This window comes from Cucurbita pepo, chromosome LG17 (assembly GCF_002806865.2).
Source record: "Cucurbita pepo subsp. pepo cultivar mu-cu-16 chromosome LG17, ASM280686v2, whole genome shotgun sequence".
NCBI lineage: Eukaryota > Viridiplantae > Streptophyta > Magnoliopsida > Cucurbitales > Cucurbitaceae > Cucurbita > Cucurbita pepo.
In genome coordinates, this window is record NC_036654.1 from 5,991,490 (window position 1) to 6,014,923 (window position 23,434).

Sequence of the window (23,434 nt, forward strand, 5' to 3'; positions counted from 1 at the left end):
AGTACATCTCACCTTAATCGAGACTCGACTCCTTTTTCTTTTGGTGTCTTAGTCATTTCTTACTATGTTTTCGAGGAGGCTCGACCCCTTTTTTTTTTTTAGAGTTACCAATCTATTGGCACGACTAAGTTTAAGGCACGACTCTGATACCATTTTAGGTAACACGACTCTTCGTAATGTTATGATATTATCCACCATGAGCATAAGCTCTCATGGCGTTGTTTTGGTTTCCCGAAAGGGCTCAAACCATTTTAGGTAACACGACTCTTCGTAATGTTATGATATTATCCACCATGAGCATAAGCTCTCATGGCGTTGTTTTGGTTTCCCGAAAGGGCTCATACCATTTTAGGTAACACGACTCTTCGTAATGTTATGATATTATCCACCATGAGCATAAGCTCTCATGGCGTTGTTTTGGTTTCCCGAAAGGGCTCAAACCATTTTAGGTAACACGACTCTTCGTAATGTTATGATATTATCCACCATGAGCATAAGCTCTCATGGCGTTGTTTTGGTTTCCTGAAAGGGCTCAAACCAATAGAGAGAGTATTATTTGATTATAAACCCATGATAATTCCGATGTGGGATTAGCCGAGATGGGACTTTTGATCGTCCAACATTTTTAATTTAAAATAACACTAACGGAAAATAACTGCAAATCATTAAACTGGAGTTCATTAAATTAAAGCCACACCTGCGGCACAACGTACTCAAGCCTTTCACAGTTCGCCACGTCAACACTTTGGACGACAATCAAGTGAGAATCTCCCCCACATTAAGAATCGTGTATCCCAAGAACTAGCCAATTATTTCACGCCACGTGGTCATATAACAGTTTTCCGTAATCGCAGGGTGAGATGAAAACGAGTTCCACAGACTAAAATTCATAGTCAAACTTCACCTGCTTCAATAGGCAGTCCGACTTCCCGATATTTATAACAAATTCTCAGTATTTCCTTCCAAACTGAAATAATCGTAAAAATGGCGAAGCATCAGATCTGGTTCGCGTTCGCCGCATTGGCCATGATTCTTTCATCGGCAGTGCCCGACGATGTTGTTGTGTTGACGGAGGACAACTTCGAGAAAGAGGTTGGCCAAGATAGAGGAGCTCTGGTTGAGTTCTATGCTCCTTGGTAATCCTTCTTCTTATGATTTGAAATTGAATAGTTACTGAAATTTTTCGATTCTCAGTTGTGAAGTTTTTGCTGTTGTTTGTGATAGCTTGGTTGTACATCCGTTTGTTGACGTTGGAAACTTGTCTGAAATCTGTTTGCCTCACCTCTGTTTTCGTTCCTCAGTGGAAGAGAATATATAAAGTGGAACAGTGAATGATCAATGACGGAAATGTTCTTTTCTTATGTCGGGAATATTTTGTAAATGTCGGGGGCTATTTCCTTGTCGCATCGGTCATTTTTATTTTAACTGTCCACGTTTCTCTCTGTTGAGTTTGTAGTTTGTAGTTTTAGTTTTCATGGCCTGGGGACGGATGTGTATGCTATGTGAAGATTGATCCGCCAGTTCTTTGAACTCACTTTTGCTGCAGTTCTTAGTGAAAGAGAAAAGTAGTGATTGAAATTAATCGTATTACTAATTCTGGTGCCTGGGGATCTATATGTAGTCATTGAGTGATATCTCCAATTTATCGTAATTGTTCCCCCCGATCATGTGTATAATGAAGCCCTACCTTACCCTGTTATGGTAATAGGTGTGGGCACTGTAAGAAGCTTGCGCCAGAGTATGAAAAGCTTGGAAGCAGCTTTAAGAGAGCCAAATCTGTTTTGATCGGAAAGGTCAGTCAGTTCTTCACCGTTCGTTCTATGTCAATTTTTTAATACAATGTGTAAAATCTTTGATGCCCATCATGACTATTATTTTCCCTTGTTACTCGAATTCTCTTTCCCAATTTGTGATGGAGAGTTAATATGGTAATTCTTAATCATATTTTATAGGTTGACTGTGATGAGCACAAGGGCGTATGCAGCAAATATGGAGTCTCTGGATACCCAACAATTCAATGGTTCCCCAAGGGATCACTCGAACCGAAAATGTAAGAAAGCTGTTTTATAAATAACACTGAGGAGGTTTGATTTATACTTGATTTCATAATCTCTTATGTAGGTATGAAGGTCAACTGACAGCAGAAGCCCTTGCCGAATTTGTCAACAGTGAAGCAGGTAGTTGTCCATTCTTGTAAAGTCATCTTATTTTTAAATCCTCATTTGGTTGGTCTGAATTAGACAATGTTCTCCATTTTACACTGTTAATTCGTTCTCCTTGCATTTCACTCTTTGCTGTATTGTTCTGAAGCGTGCCACTATTTACATATGAACACAGAGCTCACGTCCATATGATGGTTTTTATGCCCTTTCCATCTCTTTTCTTAGTGCCAGTATTTACGAAGAATATGTCTTACTTGTCATACATATATTTAGATGCATTTCTAGTGTTTACTCAATAAATTTGTTTCCGGATTCAACTTGTTGTACTATAATTGTCAATAAAAGTTGCAAGAAACCAAATCTTCGGAAGTCCCATGCTGATACGGTAACTTATGTTCTTTGGGGTTTTCTCTATTCATCAACATCTGTTCATCCAGGAACCAATGTGAAGATAGCTTCAATTCCATCCAGTGTTGTAGTTCTTTCACCTGATAATTTCAATGAGATTGTTCTAGATGCAAATAAGGATGTGCTGGTTGAGTATTACGCACCCTGGTATTTAACTTTCTGTCCTTTCTTCGAGTTATTTTAGCATGATTTCAAAGTATCTGATCAATTCTATATTTCAGGTGTGGCCACTGCAAGAGCCTTGCTCCGGTAAGTAGTTTTCTTCTTAGGCTTTTGCTGGCAAATTATCATGAATAATAAATAATTTAATATCATATTATATAATCCCTCTACAGATATATGAAAAGGTGGCAACGGCATTTAAATTGGAAGATGGCGTAGTAATTGCTAAATTAGATGCTGACAAATATCGTGATCTATCTGGAAAGTAAGTTTAATTTGCTGTGGGGTTTGTCTCTTAATGATTTCTCTAAGTTATTGTTAAAGGTCGGTTATCTTTTGTATTTTTACAGGTATGGCATAAGTGGTTTCCCTGCATTTAAATTCTTCCCAAAAGACAACAAGGATGGTGAAGACTACGACGGTGGCAGAGATGTTGATGACTTTGTTAATTTCATTAATTTAAAGAGTGGGACCAATCGTGACTCCAAGGGTCAGCTTACAGTAAATGTTAGCAAGCAACCAAACCCTTCGATGTTTAAATTTTATTTTCTTCTTTTATGTTAATACTCAAATATGTGATTTTTCTTGTAGGCTGGTCTAGTTGCTAGTTTAGAATCATTGGTGAAGGAGTTCGTAGCTGCTAGCAATGGAGAGAAAAAGAATGTTGTTGCCAAGATGGAAGAGGAAGCTGGAAAGCTTAGTGGATCTGATGCAAGGTACGCAATTTTTGTTTGATTTTTTCATTCAGTTTCTTAAGAACAATAGCGTCTATAATGATTCAAAAAGCGTTGTATGGTTTATAGTTCTATATCCTATGCGTGTCCAGAAACTTACTGCAGGATTATGGTGAAATTATTAATCATAGTTGTTGATTACTCTGCTACAGGCATGGAAAGATATACGTGAAATCTGCTAAAAAGTGCCTGGAGAAAGGTGATGGATATGCTAAGTCTGAGATTGAGAGGATTCAGCGCATACTCGACAAGGTAAGTCTAAGTTTTACCAAGACCTTATGTTTACAATGTTTTTTCTATGCAATAAATAAAGCCCTGTTTGGGGTTTTTGTCCTAAAATCTGTGGGGTCGTGCTATACTTACATATGGCTAATCACTAGATCTTAACTGCTGTCGAGAGGTTTATTTTAGAATATAGCACTAGTAGTCTTATGTTATTTACTTCCAAGGGTTATTTTGTTTTAAAACCATTAATGCATATATATTACTTTTTTAATTACATATATAAACTAGAGAAAAATGTTGGAATCAAATAGATTGGTTGGTAGGATTTGGGTGAGAATAATTATACTCGGTGATTTTGAGCTCAATATAAATAGAATCCCACCTCAGCTGGGGAGGAGAACAAAGCATTTTTTATTAAGGGTGTGAAACCTCTTCATAGTAGATGCATTTTAAAAACTTTGAGGGAAAGTCCAAAAGGGAAATCTCAATGAGGACAATATTTGTTAGTAGTGGATTTGACCGTTACAAATGGTATCAGAGTCAGACACCGGACAGCGTGCCGATGTGCCCCGAAGAGGGGTGGATTATGAGATCCCACATCGATTGTCGGTTAGGGAGGAGAACGAAGTATTCTTTATAAGGGTGTGTAAACCTCTCCCTAGTAAACGCCTTTTAAAAACTTCACGAAGGGCTTTAAATTGTTTTTTTTTTCTTTTTTTTCTTCTCCCCTTTGCATGTTACAACATTTGGTTCCTATAAATACAAACAAATGCATTTATGAGGTAAAAACGTATGTAGACTGTCGGTATTTGGAGGTGCTGAAATATATCATAAAGATGTGTTAGTTACTTGTCTGAACATATCTTATCTCAAGACATTCGTAAACTTCAGCTGACAAGTTGCTCTGCCATTTCTTGTGTTTGTCATTTTTGCATGGAACGCAGTCGGTAAGCCCAGCGAAAGCAGACGAGTTCACCTTGAAGAGAAACATTCTATCAAGTTTTGTTCAATCTTCTTCTTAACTCCTCGCCCATTGGTCCAAGTTCATGTTTATCCGAATTTAAGCAAACTCTCACATGGCACTTCATAATTTTTTTTTTTGTAGTTTTGTTGGCCTCTGAGTTTATTATTATTGAATAGAGCTCTGTTTTGTTTTCCTTCACTTTTTTCACTGTTTTACAGAGAGAAAACAGACAAATGTGTGGAGACATAAAGTCAAAACTTTAGAGACATGCATATGAATGTTCCTGAGAGAAAAATTAAATATCATCAACTTAGGATTTGAAACAAAAGATTCTGTGAGAAATTTTGTACTTTATTGATTTTGATTTTGAGGGATTTCAAAATGTAAATGAATTCTGTTCCTTTTTTCCTTTCCTTTTTACCTAAAAATGATTTATAGATTTTTTGTTTTTGGTTGATTATTTATTTAATTCTAATTTTTTGTTGATGAATAAACATTAAAAGTTTATGTGGGCCTCTTTGGATCTTATACATTATATGATAGGTATATAGGAGAATAATTTAGGATTTAAATATATGTGTTTGGATAGGTTAGATAATTAATACCCGAGAATTAATAGTTCATTTCATTATCGTTTTAAATTTTTTTAGCACGAAAATTAGAGAGAAATAAGAGAAACCAATAGAAAAAAAATCAAGTTTATAATAAATTTCGGTGAAATAAGTAAATTTTGATTACAACTCTTTACCTACCACCAATGTTGACCTCTCGGGCATATATGGTTAGATCCATCTTGAACGTAATTAGTATATTTTTATAGTTTATATATATAAATAAGATGATTTTATAAGACAATTGTGAAATAATTAGTAATTTAAAGCGGGTTAGTATAGATTTTTATAATAAATTTTATATGAATTAAATTACTTTTAAAAAAATATAATTTATATATGATAGCCTAAATAGCATTTAACGTCAAAATTAGGAATAAAATGGTGAGAAGTATAATAAATTTGTAATAAATACGATAAAATGTTATTAATAAGAGTATAATAATGTAACCAGATGCATAATTATAAAAAGAAATAGTTGAATTAAATGTCATGCTAAATTCATAGACTATATAATATAATAATTTTGAAAAGCATGTATAGGATTTATTTATAAAATTAATGTTATAAAAAAATAGAAATGAATATTATAATCATCGCATGATTTTAGTTACAGAGAGTTCAGTCCTGACTGTGAGTCAAAACCCCTTTTTACTTCGGTCTCTTTTTCTAGGTTTACTATAAAACCTCCAAAAACAAACGAACAAACAAACAAAGCCGAACCTCCACCACCTTCTTCTTCTTCTTCTTCTTCTTCTTTTTCTTCTTCTTCTTCTTCTTCTTCAACCGTTCCTGCTCAGGCGACATTACCGCCAACGACTTGTATTCCTCTCGATTTCTTCACAATGAAGTACGTTTTGGTCACTGGCGGCGTCGTTAGTGGACTCGGCAAAGGCGTCACCGCCAGTAGTATCGGTCTCGTTCTCAAAGCCTGTGGCCTGCGAGTCACCTCCATTAAAATAGGTTTTCTTCTCTTTTCTTTTTATTTTTGCTTCTTGTTATCGCTGAAGAACCACGTTTTCTATGCTCTGATACTCTGTTCTTCACCTGCTGTTTTTGATTCCTGCTGCATTATGTTCCCGGAACTGCATAATGTTGTCGTTTCTTAAACGAGTTTTCTCCTCTGCGTACTCGTTTGCTTACTCTGCATGTTTTGGATTCCGTTTATTTGATTTTGATCAGTGTCCTTTTTTGGATTTTGGAAAATTTTCAAGTGATAGTGTTCTCTTAGACTGAAGATTAGTTCGTCATGGTGACATCTTGATGACGAGTCTTTTACCTACTTTTTTTTGTCTTTTTAAGCGTAGTTTCTTTTCCATTTCTTTGATTGCTTCTCATTGCCGTGGTGATGATGTGCATGTCTGCTTCAGTGTTGTCCATAGGAAAGTCGATTATGGTTCGACTTCTTGTATGCGTGTGAATTGATCCTTAATGCTTTGTTGCGTTTGAATTTGCAGATCCGTACTTGAATATGGATGCTGGTACCATGTCTCCTTTTGAACACGGGGAAGTTTTTGTTCTTGATGATAGCGGTGAGGTATCTTCCTTTCTAGCCATACAAAAACAACACTGCGTATTTCCATTTGAGACACGGTGTATACTTGATTGTATAGATTTGCCTCGCTGCATGTATTGGTTTCAGTTGTAGTAGAGGTATGATTGTACTTAAGTAATTCACAGGTTATTTACTTGTTTTCAAATTTCAGGTTGATTTAGACCTGGGAAACTATGAACGTTTCCTAGATATAACGTTGACAAGAGAGAACAATATTACTGCAGGAAAAATATATCAGGTTGTTGGAATGATTTTTGTTTCAAGTTGTAAGTATCTATTAAGAATTCTATAGCTTGCTAATTGATTCCATCCATGCAAATGTATTAGTCTGTTCTCGAGAAGGAGCGAAGAGGTGATTACCTTGGGAAGACCGTTCAGGTAATGCTTCTTTTGTATTATGCTGCCGTTTTTCCTTATTAGTCTGCTCTGAACTTTTTCATACTAGTTATTTTTCATTATTATTTATATTATTTATTTGAATTCAGGTAGTTCCACACATCTCCGATGCCATTAAAAACCACATCGAGTCAGTAGCTACCATTCCCATGGATGGCCAAGAGGGCCCTGCTGATGTCTGCGTGATAGAATTAGGAGGGACTGTTGGTAACCTAACTTCTACATTTGTCAGACATTTCCCCAGTAGAATTTTGATAATTTATGTTTTGTTTCATGAAATAAAATTTTAGTTGTCTTCTTAAGGTGACATTGAATCAATGCCGTTTATTGAAGCTTTGCGACAATTGTCCTTTTCAGTTGGTAAGTTCATACTTTCTGTTTGATAACCACTTGAGGTGGCCATATATAATTCTTATATGCAATAGTTGTAGATCACGCTCTTACAACCAATAGGTGTGAATCGTCTCACCTTTTAATTGGGTTGTTAGGTCCAGACAATTTCTGCCTCATCCACGTGAGCTTAATACCAGTATTGGGAGTTGTTGGAGAGCAAGTAATAATCTATCTTTATATACTGTACAAATAGTTTGTATATAATTTATGCTCTGTGAGCAGTTATTTATGCCGGTGGTAAATTTTTCTTTCACCATTCTTTGATGAATGTAGTTCTCACTATTTGTTTTAAAACACAGAAAACAAAGCCTACACAAGTCAGTGTTCGAGAACTCAGAGCTTTAGGCTTAACTCCACATCTGCTAGCATGCCGATCTGCTCAGGTACATTTTCTTTTCTTCCTTTGACATCATAGTATGGGTTCACAATGATCACCTTAGTTCATTTAGTTTCTTTCCTGCCCTGCTATTGCACGGACCTGCTGGTTTGGTTATATGTACTATGGTTTTGTGTTGTCTTTGGTAGTTATTTAGTTAATATTTAATTGGAGTATGACCTCATTCTAATTGCTCCGTAATTTTTATTAAATGTAAAATTTTTGCCTTCACATTCATTACATACAATAGTTTTGATATTTCAAGGTGTCTTAAGGTTTTTCTTTTGAATTTTCTGTAGCCTTTACTGGACAATACGAAGGAGAAGCTTTCTCAGTTTTGCCATGTTCCAGTGAGTTGTTAATTGAAATTTTTATTTTTGTATGGATTTATGTTTTCATAATTTTACTTATTTTATGCACATAACCTTTTTGAATTTTATCCAGGCCTGTAATATTCTGAATATCCATGATGTCCCAAACATCTGGCATATTCCGCTTTTGCTTACGGTACGTATGTATGTATTTATGCATATGGATATTTGCATGCAGATTTTGCATTTCTTCCTTTGTTTATGGCTTAGTTGTTCACTGGAAATTTCACTTACTGTTTCTTGGGTTTGTTTCTGCGACAGAACCAGAATGCTCATCATTCAATTCTTAAACAACTCAACTTGGTCAGGTAATTTTCTTAGATCTCTTTTCTGTAAAGCTGACATTACACCTTCAGATTGTGTCTTGCGAGAACAAATCAACTTGAGTTTATTCTTCTTAAGAGTTCAATTTGTCAATTTTTGAAGCTACCCATTATGGCATGTAGATTGCTGTTTGAAGTGTCAATCAAATAGCCACAAATTTGGGTTTATATGTGCTTCATGAATTCTGCCTCACTCCACTTAATGCTCTTTGTGCATCTCTCCGTCTAGACAGATGAGGAACTTATTGCCTTATGGTGTATGTTGCCCTTCGAAGACATTACATGAATTAAGTAGCTTAGGAGAAATGCTCTAAAAGAAAATGTTTGATCCATCAAATAGAAGTTGTTTAAGATTTGTAGAAGCAGCTTAAATTTCACCTTGATTAAATATGCTAACTATTATTTATGTTTTGTCCTAGGATTGCCACTGCTCCTGATTTGCGTGACTGGACAAATATGGCTGCAACTTATGACAATCTCACAAATTCAGTTAAGTCTAATTTATGCTGTAATTTATGTATGTCTGTCTACATGTTTTCTGTGAACTCTAAGATAATCAAAATTTTGGTTTTCTTCTAGGTGAAAATTGCGATGGTTGGAAAGTACGTTGGTTTGACAGATTCATACCTTTCTGTTGTGAAGGTGCTATTCTAGTACTTCCAGAAAGAAATCAACTTTTCTAATTTCTACATGCATAAATGTGGGCCTGTGTCTAAGTTTCAAAAGTTGTAAGGTTTTATTCAATCTTGCTTGTTTTAACTGCAAAATGAGTATTGTTTCATTTATTTGAAGTTTGGTTAATTTCTAGCTATAAATAACAAGAAACCATTGTATCTTTTTGCTTTTGTGTGAACTGTTGGGATCCACATCAATTTTGCAGGCCCTTCTTCATGCGTGCGTTGCATGTTCTTTGAAGCCATCAATAGATTGGATTGCGGCTACTGACCTTGAGGATGAAAGTTCCAAATTGGTATTTTTTTTTTTGTACATGGCATCACAAATACTCCTTATTAGTTCAGAATTCCATCATTTAAATAATGCACTGTTCTTTTGTAGAAACCGGAAGCACATGCTGCTGCGTGGGAGACCCTGAGGGTAGGATTTTCCTCCATGTGTACTGTTTTTTACTAGCATACATGTCAACTATAACTATAACTTTTCTGAAGCAGCCAATTCTGTTGAGGAAGGAATGGTTATATAAACATCTCTCCTTGGAAAGTTGGGTTGGAAGCAGGGTGGCTTCTTCTCTTTTCTAATAAATGTAGCTGTATAAATGATGTGTTTTTATGATGTGATTTTCAATAATTTTGGTTTTGAAAATGGAATGTTGAAAATCATAAAATTACGTTGGTATGTTTAAAAGCTGGACACAAAGGGGGAGGGATTTTTGTGGCATTTGGTTTTAGGCCTTTCTGATCCTTCTTGACAATCTATTCTTTCAGAAAGCATCCTGTGTCTTAGTTCCTGGAGGATTTGGAGATCGAGGTGTGAAAGGCATGATATTGGCTGCAAAGTATGCCAGAGAAAACAAAGTTCCGTACTTGGGGATTTGCTTAGGCATGCAGATATCTGTAATTGAGTTTGCTGGAAGTGTAAGAATTTTCTTTTCATAAGCAAACTTCCGTTTCGTATTTTGTATTCATGTTCTTTCAGTCGTTGCTGTTACCATCCTCTTATGTTTTCTTTGTCTTAGGTTTTGGGTTGGGAAAAGGCAAACAGTACAGAGTTTGATGATGGGACGCTGTATCCTGTTGTCATTTTTATGCCTGAGGTACTGATTTCTTGAATGACAATTTGTATGTTGCTTTCTGCTCAGTTACTTCTATAACGTTATCTGTTAAGACGTCTTTCCCTTTGCACTCATGTGTAGGGTTCAAAGACACATATGGGAAGCACTATGAGATTAGGATCTCGAAGAACAGTATTCCAGACTGCTGACTGTATAACTTCAAGGATGTATGTGATTTCTTATTTCTTTTACGTTTAAATATTTAATGATGAGTTTGCTTCACCCTGGTATTACTTTTTGGAGAAACTACATTTGAAGTATCTATATGATTAGCATCAGTTAGTTGTATTGAATACTCATTTACCCATGTAATATATATTGTCATCAGGAAGTCTGTAATGCAAATGGTTTGTCCGCCCACAAGAAATTATGGCTGATATATGCTATTTAACTTTCTATAGTACTTGTGTCTCGTTTTTGCACTTGGCTGTGATTTTTTGTACTTCTTATCCTGCTCTTTTTAATTCTTCCTGGATGGATAGGTATCATAACTCAGAATATGTAGATGAACGGCATCGGCATAGATATGAGGTAAGTTTTTAAAGTTTATGGCTGCAAGTCTGATGATTGCGAATGATTGCGACATGAGCAAAATCATTATGTTGCAGGTAAACCCAGAGTTCATCGAGACATTTGAAGAAGCTGGCCTGAAATTTGTTGGGAAGGATGAGACTGGAAAAAGAATGGAGGTACGTGATAGTTCTCAGTCATCTTCAGGTGTCAAAATTAAGTTGTTAATTGCATTCCAGCTATTCAAAGTCATCAAATGATATAGTTCATTCCTGTTATGAATCAAATTAGTAAATTAATATTTGTGATTTTATGTATTTCTTCAGATTTTAGAACTTCCAAGCCATCCCTTCTATGTGGGTGTACAATTTCATCCAGAATTTAAATCACGGCCCCGGAGGCCGTCACCTGTCTTTCTAGGTAAAATTTATTTGACAATGAATTCTATGTCCACTTGTCCTGTTTATCCTGTTCATACCTCGTAGCATTTTCATTGCTTTCAACATATTTATCTCTCAACTGTTATTATTGGAAGCACTCTAATTTGATGGCTCATGAATATGGAGGTAGATGGTTCAGAGTAGTGACTGGTTGGAGAATAATATTTTTGTTCATCTCTAAACTATTGAAAAAGTCTGATAATTTGCAAATTATACCAATTGTCAATTTGTCATCAAATAATTTGTAGAAGCAGTTCCTGGATTAGTGAGAGCATCAGTTCTGAAACACCATGTCCGTTTTACAAATTTACTTATTTCAACTTTGGTATCTGTTTGTTTATATTACAACATTTTTTATCTTCGCTATTAAAATCATGACCTAATATATTAACGTTTTAACACTACTTTTGAAGGTTTTATACTGGCGGCAACTGGGCAATTAGACTTATATCTTGAAAAGCAAATAAATGGAAGTTGATGCAACTATTTACTCCCACAATCTTTCAAGGTAAAACAATTTCATGTGTAAGGAAATTGATATGAATCCAACCATTAAGTACTCGAATGAGAGTTATTCATCCTTCTAACTATCTCTTGGTTGGAATCAATCGTTAAGAATCGTTAAGTTAGCTTTATTTGTAAAAATTTGCAAGGATCTTAAAAGGACTTCTAGCTTTGCATTTGCAAATCCAGCCTTGGCGCTTATCAGCAATTAATTTCTTTATTGAATATTTGACCGTCCTTAATTCCATAATTATCGTGCAGAGAAGAACTTGATTCTTTTTGCTGGGTCAAAGGCATACTATGACGACGAACTCCAATACGAGGTACTTTACTCCAATACGAGGTACTTTACTGTAGCTGTACGTGATACCATACAAGTAATTGTAGTTGGAACCAGATGATTGTGTTCTTTGCAGTTATATCGTTTTGTCATCCTCCGAGTGGCAGTGGCAGTGGTAGAGCTTAATTTGCCGGTGAAGTTATGGTTTATGTTTTGCCCCCTAGCATAAAAGAATCTTGATTTCAAGTGTGTATTATGAATGCGACAAAAATAGTATACAAATGTTTTATACTATTTATTAAGTTAGGCTTTTTTCTGTATCATTCCATTTTATGTAGATAGCCCTCCTAAATTAATGCGTTGATTAAATTTATTCTTGGTCACTTCTGTTTCATGTAAGTTTGGTTCAGAACCAAATAGACATAAATGTGGGACTAAATTTTACAATTTAGAGACGTTCTGTCTCGTGGAATCAAGGAATGGTGTACATTCTTGTTTTATTCAATGACTTCACATTGGGAAAATGAAATCTGTGTTTGCATTTTCATTTGGTCATAGAACTTAGATTAGATTATTGGGAGAGAGCCCCATATTGGTTAATTTAGTGGAAGATTATTGGTTTATAAGTGAATATACTATCTTAGGCCTTTTGGGGAAGCCTAAAGCAAAGCAATGAAAGCTTATGCTCAAAGTAGACAATATCATACCATTGTGGAGAGTCGTGATTTCTAACAGGTGTTGCATCTTAACGTGGACAATCGACATCTCGTCAAGGAGAGCTCGTGATCACCGTACTGCAGCTGGCCATGGGGCGTCGTCGAGTGGCCAAGACTCTTCTTCGTGAACTAGACACAAGACGGAGCTCCATGAGAAAGTGCCACCTGAAATGCTACAACACTAACTAATTTATTAGGTAAATTAATCCTTCTTCAACCTAAAAATAATGGTAAAATTTCAATTAATGCTACAACACTAACTAATTTATTAGGTAAATTAATCCTTCTTTAACCTAAAAATAAAAATAATGGTAAAATTTCAATTATAATTAACATTGATAATGATGGATTAACGATGGAAGGGAACATAGAGACCACAAAAAGTATTTTGATTTGATTCACCAAACCTGTAACTACAAGAGAAGCCTCAACCACGAAATATGTAATATTCAAAGACTTTTCCATTTAGGGCTCTTTCCCTTTTCCCCTAAATATAAACCTTTCCAAATTTACACATAAATGGCGGAACCCATCTTTCTTATAAAACAAACCATCCCTCCCCTTTCTTCTATAACTTAGCTTCTTCTTTGTCTTTGCCTTTGCCTTTGCCTTTGCCTTTTCCTTTGCTCCGGGAGAGGCCTCCGACCACCCCGGCAACTCGACCCTCCCTTCCGCTCACTCACGTAGCTTATATGGACCCGACACCACCACACGTTGAACCCACCGCCGACTCCGGCAAGGCCAAGAAGAAAAGTGGCGGAGTTATGAAGATCTTCAAGGTTGCACTCTTCATGCTCCGCCGTCGGTCCAACAAATCGAAGGCAACCGTCGACACAAGCTCGGATAAGAGCATGTGGCGACGGTTGGTGGGCTCAATGCGCCCTCTCCACGTCCAAGGAAATGAATCCCCTCCTATGTCATTGCCTCCATTGAAATCAAAGAAGAATTTAGAGGAGTTGTCAATGACATGGTCATTATCGCCATCATCACCATCATCGTCGTTGTCGTTTACTCGTACTTCGAGGTCTTCTTCTTTTGGCACAAGTAAGTATGCTTCTGCCATCAATCTTCAAGAACTCGATGGTAGAAACGATGACGACAATGACAAAAATGTCATTGAAGACAATAATGGAGGCGATGAGATGATCGATGCAAAGGCGGAGGAGTTCATTGCGCAATTTTACGAGCAAATGAGGCGTCAACATGGCAACGATTGAAATGGAAAGGAAGAAGAAGCTTGTTTTAATGAAATATGTGTGCATGGGAGGAAGACGTAGCGATGGAGTTCGCACCGATCTTTTCATGGATTCAATTATTTTATTTTATTATTCCTTTTGAACCAAATATATTAGGATCTCAGATAATCCCTAAAAATTGATGGCTCAATATCATTTTGTGGCTGTTTGTAATTGGTGTCCAATTTTATAATAGATTATTTCCCATTTCATAATTAGTATGTGTTTGAATTTTGATTTAGATACCCGTGCACATCAAAACATCAAAACGACAAGGATTCGTGCACATCAAAACATCAAAACGACAAGGATTCGTGCACATCAAAACATCAAAACGACAAGGATTCGTGCACATCAAAACATCAAAACGACAAGGATTCGTGCACATCAAAACATCAAAACGACAAGGATTCGTGCACATCAAAACATCAAAACGACAAGGATTCGTGCACATCAAAACATCAAAACGACAAGGATTCGTGCACATCAAAACATCAAAACGACAAGGATTCGTGCACATCAAAACATCAAAACGACAAGGATTCGTGCACATCAAAACATCAAAACGACAAGGATTCGTGCACATCAAAACATCAAAACGACAAGGATTCGTGCACATCAAAACATCAAAACGACAAGGATTCGTGCACATCAAAACATCAAAACGACAAGGATTCGTGCACATCAAAACATCAAAACGACAAGGATTCGTGCACATCAAAACATCAAAACGACAAGGATTCGTGCACATCAAAACATCAAAACGACAAGGATTCGTGCACATCAAAACATCAAAACGACAAGGATTCGTGCACATCAAAACATCAAAACGACAAGGATTCGTGCACATCAAAACATCAAAACGACAAGGATTCGTGCACATCAAAACATCAAAACGACAAGGATTCGTGCACATCAAAACATCAAAACGACAAGGATTCGTGCACATCAAAACATCAAAACGACAAGGATTCGTGCACATCAAAACATCAAAACGACAAGGATTCGTGCACATCAAAACATCAAAACGACAAGGATTCATATACGGTGCTTGATTGACACCAAATATTGTGGACTTGCATCTTACACTTATATGCACGGGCAGAAGCCTTTATCTAGCCTCATTAAGCTTGAAGCTTGTCTCTGTGTTGACGACAGTGTCATTTCTTATCTTGTTTATGCCATGACCATCTACGTTACAACATACTCTCTTCCACTTTAAAGTGTCATAGCTCTCGATGACTTAATATACAAACATGCGTTGTGGACTATCCCTATAACCCTATAACCAAGCCCACCGCTAGGTTTCTCCTCTACTTCTCCCGTTTGAATCGGGGCTTGAAACCAAACTTCTCCTCAAGAGGATAGATGGGTCAATTCAAGTGAGATCTAATGTAGATCCAACTTCCTATTCACTCGTGGGATCCGAGCGGTCTAGGGGAGACCACCTCGGCTCCTCTCTTCTCGAGAATCCATACATCCCTTATCAGTATATGGACAACTATCTCTTGAGTACAGGTTTAGGTTCGGCCTCAATGGAAAAATAAAATGGAGCACCTAACAAGGTATCTTCATAGACCAAGAACTACGAGATCGCCCCTTTCATTCTGGGGAGACAGAGGGATCGTACCATTCGAGCCTTTTTTTTTTCATGCTTTTCTNACATCAAAACGACAAGGATTCGTGCACATCAAAACATCAAAACGACAAGGATTCGTGCACATCAAAACATCAAAACGACAAGGATTCGTGCACATCAAAACATCAAAACGACAAGGATTCGTGCACATCAAAACATCAAAACGACAAGGATTCGTGCACATCAAAACATCAAAACGACAAGGATTCGTGCACATCAAAACATCAAAACGACAAGGATTCGTGCACATCAAAACATCAAAACGACAAGGATTCGTGCACATCAAAACATCAAAACGACAAGGATTCGTGCACATCAAAACATCAAAACGACAAGGATTCGTGCACATCAAAACATCAAAACGACAAGGATTCGTGCACATCAAAACATCAAAACGACAAGGATTCGTGCACATCAAAACATCAAAACGACAAGGATTCGTGCACATCAAAACATCAAAACGACAAGGATTCGTGCACATCAAAACATCAAAACGACAAGGATTCGTGCACATCAAAACATCAAAACGACAAGGATTCGTGCACATCAAAACATCAAAACGACAAGGATTCGTGCACATCAAAACATCAAAACGACAAGGATTCGTGCACATCAAAACATCAAAACGACAAGGATTCGTGCACATCAAAACATCAAAACGACAAGGATTCGTGCACATCAAAACATCAAAACGACAAGGATTCGTGCACATCAAAACATCAAAACGACAAGGATTCGTGCACATCAAAACATCAAAACGACAAGGATTCGTGCACATCAAAACATCAAAACGACAAGGATTCGTGCACATCAAAACATCAAAACGACAAGGATTCGTGCACATCAAAACATCAAAACGACAAGGATTCGTGCACATCAAAACATCAAAACGACAAGGATTCGTGCACATCAAAACATCAAAACGACAAGGATTCGTGCACATCAAAACATCAAAACGACAAGGATTCGTGCACATCAAAACATCAAAACGACAAGGATTCGTGCACATCAAAACATCAAAACGACAAGGATTCGTGCACATCAAAACATCAAAACGACAAGGATTCGTGCACATCAAAACATCAAAACGACAAGGATTCGTGCACATCAAAACATCAAAACGACAAGGATTCGTGCACATCAAAACATCAAAACGACAAGGATTCGTGCACATCAAAACATCAAAACGACAAGGATTCGTGCACATCAAAACATCAAAACGACAAGGATTCGTGCACATCAAAACATCAAAACGACAAGGATTCGTGCACATCAAAACATCAAAACGACAAGGATTCGTGCACATCAAAACATCAAAACGACAAGGATTCGTGCACATCAAAACATCAAAACGACAAGGATTCGTGCACATCAAAACATCAAAACGACAAGGATTCGTGCACATCAAAACATCAAAACGACAAGGATTCGTGCACATCAAAACATCAAAACGACAAGGATTCGTGCACATCAAAACATCAAAACGACAAGGATTCGTGCACATCAAAACATCAAAACGACAAGGATTCGTGCACATCAAAACATCAAAACGACAAGGATTCGTGCACATCAAAACATCAAAACGACAAGGATTCGTGCACATCAAAACATCAAAACGACAAGGATTCGTGCACATCAAAACATCAAAACGACAAGGATTCGTGCACATCAAAACATCAAAACGACAAGGATTCGTGCACATCAAAACATCAAAACGACAAGGATTCGTGCACATCAAAACATCAAAACGACAAGGATTCGTGCACATCAAAACATCAAAACGACAAGGATTCGTGCACATCAAAACATCAAAACGACAAGGATTCGTGCACATCAAAACATCAAAACGACAAGGATTCGTGCACATCAAAACATCAAAACGACAAGGATTCGTGCACATCAAAACATCAAAACGACAAGGATTCGTGCACATCAAAACATCAAAACGACAAGGATTCGTGCACATCAAAACATCAAAACGACAAGGATTCGTGCACATCAAAACATCAAAACGACAAGGATTCGTGCACATCAAAACATCAAAACGACAAGGATTCGTGCACATCAAAACATCAAAACGACAAGGATTCGTGCACATCAAAACATCAAAACGACAAGGATTCGTGCACATCAAAACATCAAAACGACAAGGATTCGTGCACATCAAAACATCAAAACGACAAGGATTCGTGCACATCAAAACATCAAAACGACAAGGATTCGTGCACATCAAAACATCAAAACGACAAGGATTCGTGCACATCAAAACATCAAAACGACAAGGATTCGTGCACATCAAAACATCAAAACGACAAGGATTCATATACGGTGCTTGATTGACACCAAATATTGTGGACTTGCATCTTACACTTATATGCACGGGCAGAAGCCTTTATCTAGCCTCATTAAGCTTGAAGCTTGTCTCTGTGTTGACGACAGTGTCATTTCTTATCTTGTTTATGCCATGACCATCTACGTTACAACATACTCTCTTCCACTTTAAAGTGTCATAGCTCTCGATGACTTAATATACAAACATGCGTTGTGGACTATCCCTATAACCCTATAACCAAGCCCACCGCTAGGTTTCTCCTCTACTTCTCCCGTTTGAATCGGGGCTTGAAACCAAACTTCTCCTCAAGAGGATAGATGGGTCAATTCAAGTGAGATCTAATGTAGATCCAACTTCCTATTCACTCGTGGGATCCGAGCGGTCTAGGGGAGACCACCTCGGCTCCTCTCTTCTCGAGAATCCATACATCCCTTATCAGTATATGGACAACTATCTCTTGAGTACAGGTTTAGGTTCGGCCTCAATGGAAAAATAAAATGGAGCACCTAACAAGGTATCTTCATAGACCAAGAACTACGAGATCGCCCCTTTCATTCTGGGGTGACGGAGGGATCGTACCATTCGAGCCTTTTTTTTCATGCTTTTCCCGGAGGTCTGGAGAAAGCTCCAATCAATAGGATTTTCTTAATCCTCCCTTCCCGAAAGAGAAAGGAAGAGCCCGGAGGGGAGATTTAAAAGGATCTTAGAGCCCGGAGGGGAGATTTAAAAGGATCTTAGAGACAGGAGGGTTTCTTAACGCCTTCTAGGGAAAGGTTTTCACATCCGTGTTTCGTTCTCCTCCCCAACCAATGTGGGATATCACAATCTCACAATAAACCTTCATGCATCCTAACAAACTTGGCTCATGATTCACCAGTCACATGATTCACCAGTGTCTTAGCTAGGAGAACACACCCCAACTCCCACCCGCCATAACACATTCTCTAAGTAACACATAACGATGCACTCTTGGAGTGACGCTCACATGTCTACCAGAAAATTTACTCGTCTTAACACGAGCTCAACTAGTAGAAAAACCGAAAGCTTACCGACACAACCTTAAATCACTAAGCTGCCCTAGAATAACCATAATACTACAATAATCTTCCTAGTACCTCCTAAAAAACAAACCAAAATTTTGAAAAATTCATCCTTTGACTTGAATTATGTAAAAGTATTTATTAAATCATAAGGGATTTCTCAAATTTTCTATTCACATATAATATTTACAATTTAAATTATGTCAAAATTTTCATGTAACTTCCATTAATTAACATTAATTAATTGTTAAACTGAAAAATTAAAGAAATAATTAAGCTAAGAAGAATCTAAATTCCATTAAATTAGCGTTGATGTTCATAAATCAAAGTTCACAAACCAGATGGGGAAAGTTTAAGATGAAGATCAACAACACCCACATCATCTGTTGATCCTTTTTCACCTCCTTCCCCGGAATTTCCAAACATCCACCGCCCCGAACCCACCGATACGCCGCCGTACGCCGCCGTGAAGTAACCGTTATCGCTCCGAGGCACAAATCTATAACCACGATGACCACCACCGCCACCAATGTTGGCCGGAAAAACGCTTGAGTAAAACGGCAGCGGTCGGAGTGCGGCGGCGAGGTGGTGGTCTGAGGCGTGGAAATAAAGGGCGCGTTTGGCCCTCTGCCGCTCTCTCTTGTGGGCATTCTGGTGGCCGCCGAGGGCTTGCGAATTGGCGAAAACCCGGTGACAGAATTGGCACCGGAATTTTCTGTCGTAGTCGGAGTTGGTATCGTCGCCGCCGCCACCGTCGGGTGTCGCCGGCGGAAGGTCGTCGTGTTCCACCAGTGGGACCCCAAATAGTTTCAAAATGGAGGAGGGATTTTGATTGGACATTTCAGCTCTGTCTCCTCGTCTCCCCCATGTACCTATATTTATACTCTTTTTTTTTTTTTTATTTAAGGAAAATTAGAATTAATCTTAAAATTATGTTAAAATTATAAATTAGAATTGAATGAAAAACGTGATTGAATTGGTCCCGATCACTCTTTCAAAATAAAATGGAAGACGGGAGGAGATTCTCGAACGTGGAAAATGATCCAATGACTTCGAAAGAATTGAACGAGGAGCCGTATGATGTGAAAATTTCATGTACGGTTCTATCGAGGACAGTAAATGTGACTTATCTATCAACTTTTCCACTATCACCCCAAAAAACTAAACTCTGTTGCCAGAGTACGCTTAACCTCGGGACTGGAAATCGCTGCTTATATATCTAGTATTGGCCATAATTTACCAGACCATTCTGTAGTCTTAATAAGAGAGGAAATGGTTAAGGATTTACTCGGTGTGAGATACCACATTGTTCGAGAAACCCTAGATGTTGTCGGAGTAAAGAAACTTATCTTCGAAGTAGCTCGTTTTAATTTTAAAAGAATTCATATATAATGATTTCGTTTTACTAATTCGAGCCGAACTCAACAAATCAAATTATTATAAAACTATTTTCAAGGGTTAAATGTTCAAAATTTCACCGTTCTTATCATAAACTAAAAAGAAAGAGACGTTCCCGCATTTTGACCAATTAAACTATGCATAGGTTTGATCGTAATCATTACATCTACAGTTATTGCAGTCGGTCAATTGATTTCATCGATATTCGTTACCTAATTATTTCATCTTCTTTAGAACAAGCTTAGTACACTGTAAATGTGTCCATAAGCACAGACAATCTTATTCATGGCATCGAACGGTAAAACTGTTTAGATTAGTATCTACCGATAAAGGTGGTAAACTTTTGTTGGAACGTTGAGGGGTAAATCTTTGAAAGAAAGGAAAGGGGAGGGTAAATTTATAGGAGAAGGTTGAAGGTAAATAAGAGTAAAAAAAACAAAAGTGAGGTTAAAAGTGGTGGGAGTAGACGGTTGTCATGTTGTTACCTTTTTTGTATGTAAAAAAAGGACAACCTTAGTACACAATAAATGGGACCATAACCTCACATCATTTATTATTAAAGTTATGGAGTTGTTCAATATTTACTCCCCATACAATGTATGTGGATCATGGTTTATAACGTCCTGAACCCAACACGATAATGTAATCATGTAAAACTGTCAACGTAAATCCGTCCAGATATTTTAAAAAATTCGATCAATCTAACTTAAACCGTCAAGTAAATAAGTTAAATCTAATCTTTTGAAGACATTTTGGGTAACAACTCAGTCTCTTGGATGAAAGTCCCACCTCGGCTAATTTAGGGAATGATCATCGGTTTATAATCCAGGAATATTGTCTCCATTGGTGTGAGACCTTTTGGGGAAACCCAAAGGAAAACGATGAGGGCTTCTGCTCAAGGTGTTCATCTAACATGGTATCAGAGTCATGCCCTAAACTTAGTCATACATAGAATCCTCAAATGTCGAACAAACGACTCCAAACGAAGGGCTCCTTGAAGGCATAGTAAAAAATGACTAAGACTCCAAGAGAAAAGAAGTCGAGCCTCAATTAAGGGGAGGTGTACTTTGTTCGAGGGGAGGTGTTGTATGAAAGTCCCACATCGGCTAATTTACCATTGTGGAGAGTCCCACATCGGCTAGTAGATATTGTCTTTTTTGAGTGTTAGGGAGAGGTTTTTACACCCTTATAAAAAAAAAAATGTTTCGTTCCCCTTTCCAGCCGATGTGAGATCTCACAATCTACCTTATTCAGGGCCCAGCGTTCTTGTTAGCACATTTTACCGTGTCTTAGTTTGATTATTTAACCAATATAAACACAGTCTAATACTTAAGATATCTGCTTCTTTTACTTGACAGTTAGAAGTTTAAATCTTGAAAACCCCGAATAATAATCAAAATTAGTCATAATTTAGATTTATCGGGAGGATTATATCTTTGTTGATCGTATTAAAACCATATTCAAATGGAAAAAACGGAAAATAGTAGTGGAAGAAGAGTTGAATTCTCACAATAATGTGCATACCAAAGGAAAGATCGACAAAGATCTAAATCAAGATACGTTTTAAGATATGTTTCTATCAAAGTTCGAGGTTATAAAACGACGATAAATGATAGTACACATGTAGAATAAAAAATGTCATGTGCTTAGTATAAATTGGATGTAAAAAAGGAGGGAAAGTGGAAGGAATATGATAGCATTTCTTTTTCTTATTATCTCATTATTGTTGGTAGGGTTTCAAGATTTTGATTAGATTGATTGATGAGATTGCTTCATATATATATATATATATATATATAGAAGTGCACGAGACGACATGTTTGTGAGTGTCGTTTTGTAATTGGATGAGTGAGTTTGAGATGTCGGCCACCCTCGTATTCGCTCGAAACTAACCCTAATAAAGGTGTTGAGTTTTATCGATACCCACATCTTTTAATCAACCATGATTAGGTTAATGTTGCATACGATGTTTCATATATGGTTGAATTGACGTTTTATGAGGGTGACAATTACGACGGTGGAAGATTGAATTATCAACTTTTAAGAGTATAATTGGTTCTTTATCCATTAAATGATACCTAACAATTGTGAAAGTCGAAGATTGAACATATCCACTGAACTATGCTCAAATTTGGTTAACAATTGTGAGAGCAGAAGATTGAATCATCGACTTTTAAGAGTGTAATTAGTTCTTTATTCATTGAACGATGCTCAAATTGGTTATATAATTATGCGTATTAATGTCCTCACATAAGTTAGCCACGTAGGTCAATTGAGTTTGATTTTGGAATAAAATAGGTACGGAGATATATAATGCTACAAAAAGAATGTTATTATTACTTTAACGAAATTGGATTACACCCGACAAAGAAGGTGGAAAACAGTGTAGAAACCTCTCCATAACATGCGTATTTTAGAACCGTGAAGCTGACAACGACACGTAACGAGCTAAAACAGGCAATATCTACTAGTGGTGAGCTTAGACTGGTACATATCACTCCGAAAAAGAGGGAGGAGACAAGCGAGCAATTAGTTGGACCTATGCCACTCTGACGATGGTGTCAAATCCATTGATTGGAATTTGTGCAGTGAGGACTAAAATTATTCGAGTGGGCTACCTTCCCTTTCCCATTATAACTACATAGAGCTGGATTTCTTATGCTTTTCCAATGCTACCATCTAATATTATTCCCACATTTTAAGTACACTCCATACCTCCCTTTTCTTTGTCTCTCCCCTTTCAAACCCGCCTCGTTTCACGTGAGATGTCTACCTATTCTAAGCCTCGAGATACTTTAAAACGGGAAAATAGTTGTTACAATATCATTAACAGCTTAAACGTTGAGTCGGGTGTTAAAAGAACGGTAAAGT

The 23,434-nt window shown here is 37.1% G+C and overlaps 4 protein-coding genes across 6 annotated transcripts; 3 read left to right on the plus strand and 1 right to left on the minus strand.

The window, feature by feature from the left end:
- The first annotated feature begins 906 nt into the window (after positions 1-906).
- On the plus strand, positions 907-4,983 carry LOC111778070 (protein disulfide-isomerase like 2-1-like). Its single transcript, XM_023657709.1, has 11 exons — positions 907-1,136; positions 1,709-1,793; positions 1,953-2,050; positions 2,122-2,177; positions 2,600-2,717; positions 2,792-2,819; positions 2,906-2,997; positions 3,083-3,239; positions 3,324-3,448; positions 3,619-3,718; positions 4,636-4,983. Exons 1-11 carry the CDS (start codon positions 985-987, stop codon positions 4,711-4,713), a joined length of 1,089 nt encoding a protein of 362 aa, XP_023513477.1. The 5' UTR covers positions 907-984; the 3' UTR covers positions 4,714-4,983.
- Positions 4,984-5,964: 981 nt separating this feature from the next.
- On the plus strand, positions 5,965-12,586 carry LOC111778176 (CTP synthase-like). Of its 3 annotated transcripts, none has more exons than XM_023657858.1 (23): positions 5,965-6,229; positions 6,724-6,803; positions 6,973-7,059; positions 7,149-7,199; positions 7,307-7,424; positions 7,521-7,577; positions 7,706-7,770; positions 7,910-7,993; positions 8,286-8,336; positions 8,431-8,493; positions 8,619-8,665; positions 9,100-9,169; positions 9,260-9,322; positions 9,561-9,650; positions 9,737-9,775; positions 10,123-10,272; positions 10,374-10,451; positions 10,551-10,636; positions 10,952-11,000; positions 11,078-11,158; positions 11,306-11,399; positions 11,833-11,927; positions 12,185-12,586. In XM_023657858.1, exons 1-22 carry the CDS (start codon positions 6,112-6,114, stop codon positions 11,895-11,897), a joined length of 1,686 nt encoding a protein of 561 aa, XP_023513626.1. In that variant the 5' UTR covers positions 5,965-6,111; the 3' UTR covers positions 11,898-11,927; positions 12,185-12,586. The 3 variants fall into 3 exon arrangements, with proteins under 3 accessions (XP_023513626.1, XP_023513627.1, XP_023513628.1); XM_023657859.1 differs by having other exon boundaries at positions 6,140-6,229; positions 6,724-6,798; XM_023657860.1 differs by lacking the exon at positions 5,965-6,229 and having other exon boundaries at positions 6,612-6,798.
- A 1,025-nt stretch (positions 12,587-13,611) lies between these two features.
- Positions 13,612-14,136, plus strand: LOC111778802. Its single transcript, XM_023658776.1, has one exon. The coding sequence runs from the start codon at positions 13,612-13,614 to the stop codon at positions 14,134-14,136; it is 525 nt and encodes a 174-aa protein (XP_023514544.1).
- Positions 14,137-19,495: 5,359 nt separating this feature from the next.
- On the minus strand, positions 19,496-20,005 carry LOC111778803 (zinc finger protein 6-like). Its single transcript, XM_023658777.1, has one exon. The coding sequence runs from the start codon at positions 20,003-20,005 to the stop codon at positions 19,496-19,498; it is 510 nt and encodes a 169-aa protein (XP_023514545.1).
- Positions 20,006-23,434: the final 3,429 nt, after the last annotated feature.

What these genes read in the sequence shown, in the direction of transcription:
- LOC111778803 (XM_023658777.1), bottom strand. Translation starts at nt 20,005, where the DNA reads ATGTCCAATCAAAATCCCTCCTCCATTTTGAAACTATTTGGGGTCCCA.
- LOC111778176 (XM_023657858.1), top strand. Translation starts at nt 6,112, where the DNA reads ATGAAGTACGTTTTGGTCACTGGCGGCGTCGTTAGTGGACTCGGCAAA. An exon ending in CTCAGTTTTGCCATGTTCCA is followed by an intron (nt 8,337 to 8,430) that starts GTGAGTTGTTAA and finishes AATTTTATCCAG; the next exon opens with GCCTGTAATATTCTGAATAT. An exon ending in TAATTGAGTTTGCTGGAAGT is followed by an intron (nt 10,273 to 10,373) that starts GTAAGAATTTTC and finishes TCTTTGTCTTAG; the next exon opens with GTTTTGGGTTGGGAAAAGGC.
- LOC111778802 (XM_023658776.1), top strand. Translation starts at nt 13,612, where the DNA reads ATGGACCCGACACCACCACACGTTGAACCCACCGCCGACTCCGGCAAG.
- LOC111778070 (XM_023657709.1), top strand. Translation starts at nt 985, where the DNA reads ATGGCGAAGCATCAGATCTGGTTCGCGTTCGCCGCATTGGCCATGATT. An exon ending in GGATCACTCGAACCGAAAAT is followed by an intron (nt 2,051 to 2,121) that starts GTAAGAAAGCTG and finishes TCTCTTATGTAG; the next exon opens with GTATGAAGGTCAACTGACAG. An exon ending in ATTTGTCAACAGTGAAGCAG is followed by an intron (nt 2,178 to 2,599) that starts GTAGTTGTCCAT and finishes CTGTTCATCCAG; the next exon opens with GAACCAATGTGAAGATAGCT.